General features: G+C 36.7%; 1 protein-coding gene across 50 annotated transcripts in view; it reads left to right on the top strand.

Annotated features, from left to right (window-relative positions):
- The first annotated feature begins 3,677 nt into the window (after positions 1-3,677).
- The window catches only part of osa (trithorax group protein osa), a 103,422-nt gene continuing 96,203 nt past the window's right edge, over positions 3,678-10,896 (top strand). For all 50 annotated transcript variants that reach the window (XM_088194803.1, XM_088194791.1, XM_088194790.1 and 47 more), the window contains exon 1: positions 3,678-4,107. In XM_088194803.1, the coding sequence (XP_088050929.1) occupies positions 3,733-4,107 (375 nt within the window). In that variant the 5' untranslated portion in view covers positions 3,678-3,732. The remainder of the gene's footprint in view (positions 4,108-10,896) is intronic.

Here is a 10,896-nt window from a genome sequence, read left to right as displayed (position 1 = left end):
ACATGGTTATAAAAAGCGGACGCGAGACGACGCGCCCGAACGCCCGGAAGATTGCTAGTCGAGAGGCTAACCGTCACGCCGGTGCTACTCAAGTGCCGACCAGTTTTGGCCATAACAAATCTAGGCTTCCATACAACCATTAATAATACACAAAAACATATTACAAGGCTTAATAGTTCATGACACGTTTAGGTGCCCAATGCATACTGGCATTTTTGTTGCTGACTTATCTAGATGTCATCAAGAGCTTTTTTATGGGTCATAGATTTTAATTCTGCATTAGTTGTGTAGAGGGCCTATTTATATGTATTTATTTAGATTTATTATGGGCAAAACTTGGCGGCACTCTGGTAACACTGGTGTGACGGACTCTCTACTGGCATACTTGCCTCGCAACGGCCGGTTGCGAGTCCAGCCTGCTGTCTCGTTCACTGTAACTGTAATAGTATTCTAAAATGTAAATCCTATAAATTGTCAATAAAAATACTATTGCAGCGGCTCAATCTGTGTCTAAATGTCTCCCGTCACCAAAGTTGTATTTTTAGATGTTTAAATCTTTTGAGCGAATGCGTGGTGATGATAGTGAAACAGAATTTTTTATAAGCATAAGGGCCTATAAAAATAAACATTTAGGTTTGAATTAGTATTGAGATTTAAAAGTATTGTTTTTATCCATTTAATCGCATTGTATTTTTATCTACAGTGGTGAATTAAAATGAATATAATTATTTTCTTTGTTACTTTATTATTTTTTTGTAGCTCATTAAAAAACTGTGGTGTTATATAAAAATTTTAAAAAGTAAATAAATATTAATTTGTAAGATTTTTAATAAAATAAGCGCAAAAAAAATGCGATCGGGCTAAAGGGGGGAGATCACTGGTAAAATAGTAAAAAGAGGGTATCATACGTCTCCGTTGTATTTTTTTAAAATCTAGCAACTCTGAACAAATCTCTTGTCAAGCGCTTACTTGATTTTTTTATATTTTGTAACCAGATTTTATGGAGGCACCTAAATATCACTTGTCTAGAGCAGCAATTGTCACGAAAAAGCTCTGTTGAAACCTGAATAATTGTACTTGCCTTAAAATAAATATCCCTGTAAAAGATGACGCATGCATATATTTTTGTACTTCTGGCGAACGGTTGGGTTGGCAATTACACACAGATTGGCCCGCTGTTCGCGATATATATTTCGATAATATTTCGCTTGACGAGTGTTTTGCGTTACAAGTAAGTTTCTGGAAAGAATTATGCCCGTAAAGCGAGATTCCACTGTATGTACATTAAAAAAAAGACGAACACACGGGAAATTTGTACTGACAAGAAAATTCGCAAAAGAACGCTTTGTAAACTATTTTGCCTGAATCTAGGGGAGTTTGAAGAACTTCATAAGATGACTCGTCTTATTATTTATTCTGAGGAATGCAATGCTCAAACATATGGTGATTAGACGTCCTCGTTTCAGGAGGGTTGTCTTCCCAAAAAATTGTTCTTCTTCTTTGTCCTCCTTTTGTCTCCTTTTTGCCCCGCAACAATTTGTCCTCGTCAATCAAATATTTCCGAGATGGCATTCAAACTTTAGTGACGGGGATGGTAACGGGTGGCAATTAGACACAGATTGAGCCGCTGAAGTAATGTTTTATTGAATTATTTGAAGTTGTTTACATGGGTATTTACGAAGTACCGGGGAACTGCCTGAAGATTGCCAGTCGAGAGAATAACCGTCACGCCAGTGCTACCCAAGTTCCACCAAGTTTTGACCATAACAAAATCTAAATTTAAATGTAAATAGGTCCCAACAAAACATAAATTTAAAATTACGGAAATGACCCTTTCAGCTCCCGCTTTCCTTTCTTTCCAATCTTTCCTTTTCATAATTTTCCTCTGTATGGGCCCATTTATAAATGTATTTATTTAGGTTTCTTTGTGGCCAAAACTTGGCGGCATTCTGGTAGCACTAGCGTGACGGACAAATTCTCTTGGTGATTTTGGCGAGCTAGAAAGGCCGTTATGGCGCCGTGCATCGGTCATCGGTAACAACTTTATTCTCCTCAAACGTAAATTTCCGTGATGATCATTTTTTTGTTTTTAGCTACTTAGCAATTTATGAGTGTTAAAAAATAATATGGTACTCAACGAATTATATTTTTCATCAGTCTTTTATTATAAAATACATATTTTGTAAAAAATATTATAATTAAAATATGAGGTCAAAACTTTTGTAACTGAGTCGAGGGGGGAAAGTAATTTTAGAATTTTATATAAATAATAGAAATTACCCGTTCTTTTATACCAGAGCTTTTCTTTTAGGAGCGTTGGGATACGATTTGCTGAATTTTCGCAGAAACTTGTACGTCGCTAAGCATTTCCTTAAACTGCTGAAGGGCGCTGTCGACAATTTAACTATTCTCGAGGAATGGCTTACCTACCCAGCTTCTTCCTTCCTCCGTTTCCAACAAAAGATAGTGGTGCCGGGAGACCGTCGGTAGCTGCAAACCGGGAAACCAACCGCGGTCGTCCACCGGGACGACCCAGGTTGCATTCGGCAGTGGATCATCGTTATACATATAACAAACGTACTCAGTGCTAGGGTTGCTAGTGAACCAAACAAGGCTTACACACCACATGACGAAGCGGGTGAGAGCACCAGGAATTCCAGTTTTAGGTTCCGGAACGTCTTCAAAAATCATGATCGCGTCCTCTTGTGATGACCGTTCGTACGTATTTTTCGACTCACCTATGACTATCGCCATCCGGCTCCTTAATACGCTGGCATTGCACATTGATATGTTTTATATCAGTTACGAGGGCTGGTTCGGTTCGTATAATATAATTTTAATATTCCATGATTTTTTTTTGTTTGCTTCTTTCCATATTTTATTTTAATTATATATTTATTGTGTATTGAAATAATACAATGTATTATTTTCGATCATCGTGACGCACTAGGGTAACCTTTTTGGTCAAGATGGTCTTTATTTAATTTAAATGAACAGAAAACTTACGTCTAAAAATATTTCCCAATGCAGTCATAAATGTTAATAGATTGTATGGCAGTTTAATAATCATATAACTCATCAATATTTTATTAAAAGTAATTGCGAGACATAAAAATCAGGTAAATATTTTTTTTAAATCAAGAAAATAAGTCTAAAAATATTGCGCAATGCGGCCTTTTATCTGTAAAATAATATTTTATCACTGGCGAAAAGTGGGTAAAAAGACATGTTAGTCTGAAATAGAAATAAGCAAAAAAGAATAGTAACAATACGGACGGTGAATATAGGTTTGGTTTATTTTGTAATAATAAAAAAGGCGCTAAGTGCGGGACGAAGAGGAGGGGAGTCGAGTGTTAGCCGTTAGGCGGTAAAGAGGGCGCCAGTGTAGCGCGACGCGCGTTCGGACCTGGACGGGCGACTCGCGCTTTGGGCCACGGTCGCGGCGTGCGAAGAATGCGGCGCCCCCTGCGGGAATTCGAAAGGTTTTCCCGCGGATTCGGGTCGGGCCGGGCGCCTCGGAGCCCGGAGGAGTCGTAGGAGGGATCCGCGGGGCTGGAGTCGGGGCGGCCCGCGGCCACGGGGCCCTCGGGCCGCAAGCGCGCGGCGGCCGACAGCGCTCGCCGCCCGCGCCCGGGAGGGGGGGCGCGCGTCGGCGGCCGCCATGTCGGCGTGAAGTTGTCCGCGCAGCGGCGGCCGCGGCTCGCGTCTGTCGCGCCATGCGCCGGTGAGGCCATGGCCGCCGCGCCCCCGGAGGCGCCGCCGCCCGCTCTGGCGCCGCCGCCTCAGCCCTTGCACAACGGCACCGCCGCGGACAAGGACGCCGGAGCGCAGAGACAGCAGCAGCAGCAACCGTTCGACCCGTCGGCCGCGTTCCCCGGCAAGGTGCCGCGGCCGCCGGCGCCCCAACCGCAGCGTTTTCTCTCGGGGCAGAGCATCTCTCAGCAAGCGGGGCCCACGCCCACGCTCAACTCGCTGCTGCAGGCGGGCGGCGCGCCCCGCTACCCGCCGCACCCGCAACCCTACGATCAGTACGCTCAGCAGCAGCAGCAGTGGCCGCAGCGCCCGCTGCAGCCGTACGCGCCGCAGCCCTACAGGAATCCGCCCCCGGTGAGTGTCGCTCGTTCGCCCGATCGCCGGCGACGCGAGCGCCGTCGTCGTCGTCGCCGCCGCCGCGAGAACCGGTCGCGTCCCGACGCATCGATCGCGCCCTGAGCTCCCGTTCTCGAGCCACCGCGCGACGAATCGCACACGAACCACCGACCGACCGGCCGCGTCGCTTTTTTTGCGCCGGACCGGATTTGCCATTTTCGCGACGACTCGCCTCGCCTCGCCTGTCAAACGTCACCGAAATTCCTTTGTTTGGACTTTTTAACATCCATACCTCTCAATCTGCTGAAGAAGGAAAATGTCACGAATCAGTAGTGAAGTGTCAGCCGGTGCGTTATCGTGGTGCAAAATCTAAGGTTTTACCCCCCCCCCCCCCACAAATGACTTAACATTGCTAAAAAAAGTTGACCCGCTATAAAAGTAAAAACAGAACCTATTTATACGAACTTGACGTGCTTTTTTTTTGTCTTTTTTCGGGTGCTTCCACCGATAAATACTATTAGAACCTCGTTTCAATGTCACGTCTATACGTTCGCGAAATTCACTATTTGAGTGATTGTATACTTTTAGGTTAACCTAGTATAGTAACCGATGCAACATAACGGGTGACACCAAACAAATCAAGGTCTAAATTAGCGACATCTATGTTTATTATAAACTATTATACAATAAATTTAATTATTCTTTTGCGAGATTAAGAAAATCTAGGAAAACATAATCTGTGATGATCGTTCGGAATTATAATTATATAAAATCGCTAATTCCGATCTCTCAAACGCGATGAAATTTAAAAACAGTAGGGACAAGAGTCCACTGTCACTATTTTGTTTACCCCGTTGTATGTAACGCGTGTCATGTTGCAACGGAAGGTTTACAATAAATAAATAAAGATTGAATCGCATAAGTATGTAGAGGAAAATTGTGATCTAAGCCATCGCCTATATTTTTTTAATGTAAAAAGTTTCCGTTATTGAGTTCCGAGCACTTTCCAGATTCCCAAGTTTAAATCTCATGTCGACAGATACTAATCTGAAGCTACTATTTTAACTAATGCATTGGAAATTGTTCCATAGTAATGTATATTATTAAATCCGGATAGCTAATCGTTTTACCTGTATGATCTAAACTTAAAAAAGCACAATTTAATGAGCAATATATAAAGCAATTATTCCATAAAACGGATTGTTTGTACATTATTGTGCGACCATTGGTCAGAACAGTGAACACCATATGAATAACTCTGCAACGAATCCTTTTCCGAAGATATTCGTTACATAAACGCACAAGAAATTCGTTTTATGGAACAAAATATTTATTTAAATGAACATTTCTTAAAATAACCTCCTGTTTAATCGTATCCTTTAAAAAATCATTCATCAAACTGACCAAATGGTGGGTTAATATGCTGTTACTTTTTAATTTTGTTGTGACTGTCATTAGTCATTATTTTTATATAAAAAATATGACAATTTAAACATATTTTTATTTATAGAAAATTGGAATTTAAGAAGAATCGCTTTCTGGATTTTCTCATTCACTATCAGTCTACTTCTTTTCGACCTGATATGCATAATTATGCACATCAACTTAATAATCTTGAATAAATTAAGATTATGTAATTAAAATTATGCAAATGCTCATCTATGTATCTTGTCGCTAATCTACATTTTTATCAACACGATAGATTAGTGGTAGTGATTGACTTAGACCCATATGAACCTTTGTATTTTTAAATTTTAATCGTGTGGGAAGTCGGAAATAGTGATTATTATATAATTATAATTCCGGTCGACCTGTGATGATTATGTTTTCTTAGATTTTCCTAATCTCACGGATGAATATCGTGATAATTAATTCTAATCGAGCTATGTTGTACATATTAGATATAAAATAATAACTAAAATACTGAGTGGTATAACAGAAATAAGCTCTATAATAGCATCATTATATTGCATATCTTACATAAAAAAGTTGCACGTTTTAGAAATCTATAAAAATATATACTTTGATAACTCGGATACGCGTGTCATTCAGCGATATTTTTATGCGCTTTATTCCCGATTGCGTAAAAGCGTAATGAGATGAACATTTTAAGTGGACTTATACCGTCATTATAAAAAAAAACAGTAATGATAACCGAACTTGACGTACTTTTTTTGGTCATGGTTCTTCAAGGCGCTTCCATTTATACGATTGGACATTTGTTTCAGTGTATAATCAACTATACACACATGATTCGTTATGTTACAATGCGTTGAAGTAATTCTAGGTAGTCAATTGCTCACAATTTCCGCAGTACCAACTTGTTCGTTAATTTAAAGATTACTAAGCGCAAAGTTCTTATTTTTTTACATGTTGTTTCTTTAGTAAATACTTTTTTAAACATAGCATCATCGGCAAAAGACTTCAACATTTGCACTACTGCCAAACACAAACTACGCATCCAATATGCCTGAAAATTGACCTGCGCATCACACACAATATGAGCTAAATTGTCGTTATATTATTTTAGTTTATTTTATTACAGACTATTTTGTATGTTTAAAATTAATAATTTATTAAGAAATTTGTAGTTTTTGCTTGTTTTCGTAAATGAGTATTTGAAAGAATGATAACAAAATTAATCAGGAGTACACTATTTATAATTAAATATAGTCCAGACTTTGTGCCTGCGTCTAACAATTCATTCTCGTTGATCAACAACGCGGATTTAGACTGATACGTTCGACTGTCACTTTCTAAATAAGTAGTAAAAGTTCAAAATCAATACTCGACTATATTTGAGATGTCTTTTGATGAATTCAAGTCGTTCTTAATCGATAATGGTCGTCAATCAAAAAATAATATTCAGTCTTTAGATGTACAGTATTACACACGTGACAAACAAAAATCTTTGAATTTTGTAATCCAATAGATGTGCATTTGACTGGACGCAAAATGTTCAGTTTTACACAAGATTATCATTTATTTTTTAAAATTGCTTTGCATTTTTTTGAAAAATCTTGAGTCTGATTTCTGTACATATGTGAAAGTGTATTGTTTTTGTACTTTCCTTTTATCAGGGCTCAAATTTATTCTAAAAAATATTTATTTATTTATGTACATTTATAAATGACATTTTTTAAATAGATTCGTTGCAGAGATTTATTCATGGGGGTGCCTTACTGTTCTGATCAGCGTTCACTCGTTGATAAATAAATAAAATGCACAAACAAATTAATAAATCCTTTTTATAACAAATTTGCCCCCCTCCCCTTCAGTTAACTGGAAAGTATCGGTTTTTATTTAAAAAAAATGTAATTTGAAACTACAGTAGCTATTTAAATCAGTTTAAGGGTGGTTTTATGTTCTTCTGCATTGCACTCATTACTTTATCTTGTCACTCGGATTCTAAGAAATATTTGTTTTTGAGATTGGCAGTATTTTTACCAAAAATTGGCCTTGTCCCGCATTTTCCGACTCGGCTGTAGACATAAAGCAAACTATTTGTTTATTTAATTTTTCACCCTATTTAAACGTTTGATCGGTCACGTGATTTGTGGCGAAGTACAGCTATTTTTGTATGAATGTAATTTCAATATTTACAATTTTCTTAATTGAAAAGTCCTTTTTAACCATATACATTTAGTTTATTTGTATTTATTTTACTCTCGTTGAATATTATCTCAAATCTGTAATGGTAATATTTTACAGTATTAAGTTTTTTTTTCGTATGAAGAGCAACATTTGTCTTTATCGTTATTATTTAAAGCTACTGCTAATAATACTTCAAATTGAATGTCTTTTGTACATCTAAATTTAAAATGTTATAAAATCAACAATTAATTCACAATATTGATGATTAAATAATTAGTCTTTCTTGGTATTTATTTGTAATATTTATCATTAAAACTCGCTGTTCAATAAAACGGGATAAATATTTTCGTTCGGAGATCTGCGGGCTTCTCGGAATCGAAAAATGAATGAATCGAGCGAGATTGGCTGTTTAGTCGACGTTTCCTTTGCTCTAACAAGTTTCTGTAGTGCAATTTGAGCTTGCAAACTTCTTCCAACTGTTGCTCGAGTCTCGGTGTGTCTCGCTGAGCAAAAAATGTGGACAGTTTCCTGTATCATTATATGTTTTTTTCGTTTATTAAATGCTTCTACTTATTTTTTACCGAACCAAAATTCGCACGAGCTCTGTAGGCGAATATAATATGCATTATGTTTACACAATATCGATACTGTTGGCACTCATCTAATGAATCCGCTTGGCGCCAAAATACCGCTGATATATTATGTATTCGTCGTGTTTGCGATAATAATAGATATGCAATAAAAGCACGTGCGCGCTCAATGTAATAATATCGACGTTTGCAATAAACGTAAATAAAGTTATGAGGCCGACGACCTTTTTGCGGCGTAAACAATAAACAATTTATTTACTAATCGGTTTATTTGCAAATTCGCATATTGCGCGCGCGTTCTCTTTGATGTTTCCTTCGCCTCGTGCGTAACGAGAGCCGCTCTTTAATGAAATATTTAACGAGGGGAAAACAGGATTCCTTTTCCGGGCTGTATATTTCTGGAGTGGCTCGTATACCGAGAATTAAACGCGCGTGAAATATCAGCCATTACTAGAAAATTACGCTAGATCGTGTATACTTTTCGACTCGATTGATTACAATCGTCGGGTGTCAGTTTGACGTTTATATAAATAACGTGTATTTTTTTTTCGTAACTTGAACATTATGTATTTATACGTTGTGTGTGTATCGAAGAAAACGTAGAAGTCGAGGTCAAATGGAATTTTCCTCAGTTATCAAAAATATATTCCGATGGAATTTCTTTTGTGCTTTTATGAATTAAATTTAGATAGGCTTTGTTCAAAATATATGTAGGTAGGTGATTTGAAGGGTTTTCTTGTGATTTCTTAGAAATTTATTTTGAACAGAATGTTTACAAATATCGTCAAAATAACTGTTTTGTACATAATATAATTTAATTTGTTCGTTCGTATTCTTCGTTGTATTTATCATGACTAAAAATCTAATGCATCACTCAATGTTTTTCTTCCAATAATTTACAGTTTATTCGATCTGGAACTCTACAACGATTGATAGATTGGTCCTCTTTTGTTTCCAGTGTTTTGGTAGTAGCCGATGTGTTGATTCGAATGACTCCATTAGTATGGAATACTTGTTAACTAATCTTAAAGATAGGCGAACTATATATATTTATATATATATATTATATATAAAAACACTAATGATTCTGCATAGATGAATTGAAACAGTAAAAGTAGGGAATCAAAATTTCAGGATCGAGATTTTGAGATTACAAGTTTACGATCCCGGGATCTGATTTTTTTAAATTCAAATTAAATATAATATAATCTATATATTATTATTTACTGTAATAAATTTCTCTATGACTCATAAAAATAAATTGATTACAGTAATCTTTCATTATTAATAAATGTATTTAAAAAATAAAAAGACGTATAATTAAAATAAAACAATAAAATACAGGTATTATAAAACAATAAACAATTAAAATATTATTATGAATATTCATATCTCGTCGTTTAGTCTGGATCTAAGTTTAGTGTCCCGATTGCTTGGTGGTGAAAAAGCCCGTTCAGTCCACACTCGTTGGAGATATTGTCATGAGTAGGGATTCCAATCCCGGGCCAAAATTTTGATCCCGGGATTTCGGTATTGCAATTAGTCGATCCCGGGATCCCGGGACCAGTCCCGGGATAATTTTCATGTTATTTTATCGATAAAAATAATTTAAAATGAATAATACAATATTTTTTTACATCCGTTTTTTATAACGTACAATGTATAAATTACGTATAATTTTAGTCTTGGACTTAAAATATAAAATAATATAATAAAAATAAAAAAGGGAAGGTCTTATTTATTTATTTATTTGAGAAGATAAAAAATGAACTTTTGACAATGTATGTACATATGTACATTCATAGACACAATTAATGGAAAATATTATTTTGGAAAAAACTCACGAAGTAACATCAAAACATCAAGCGTTTCATCATTTAGCCTTGATCTGATTTTGGTTCCTAAGCAGCCTGCAGCTGAAAAAGCACGTTCAGACTCACAGCCTCAAAGATTTACAGATGACACGTGCAACTCGCGCAAGTTTGTATACGAAATATAACGATTTTGTCAATAATAATTCTATTGTGCTTGATAAATCAATCAATCCAAAAAATTCGGGATTATGTTTTATAATCCCGGGACTCATCGGGTATTGAAAATCGTTCGGGATCCCGGGATTGGAATCCCTAGTCATGAGATATTTGTATACCTGTTCGAGGTGATGACAACGTGAACCACCGTTTTCAAATAATATAATTTCTTTTCTTATTACGGACATAAGGCTAGTGTTTTTTTAAACTTTCGGTTCCCGTGTCTTTTTGTTATTTCTTCAACTGGTGAGGATTGTGGGTGAGATGGCTGTGCTTCAAGTGGCTCTTCTGGTGTTATTACTACATCATGTTCATCGTCTTCAGTTAACCTTTCGATTAATTTAATAATTGTCTGCCTTATATTTTCATGAGTTGTTACATGGAAAGTTATATCAATATTATTCTCATCAAACGATTTGGGGTTTAATAAATATTTAAGCGTATCCGTTAATTCTATTCGTCTTCGTTTTTCTATGTTTTTTTTGAACAATTATTAATATATCTGAGATACAGATTTAAGCTCGGCCAATTGCTTGAAACAGAATTTAAAAATTGCGTCGCTGCGCACAAGTTAGGATCACGTCGGCTTAAGG

This window comes from Plectrocnemia conspersa, unplaced genomic scaffold (genome assembly GCF_051122295.1).
Source record: "Plectrocnemia conspersa isolate PC_06_02 unplaced genomic scaffold, ASM5112229v1 ptg000010l, whole genome shotgun sequence".
Classification (NCBI taxonomy): domain Eukaryota; kingdom Metazoa; phylum Arthropoda; class Insecta; order Trichoptera; family Polycentropodidae; genus Plectrocnemia; species Plectrocnemia conspersa.
This window is presented reverse-complemented; position numbering and strand designations above follow the sequence as displayed.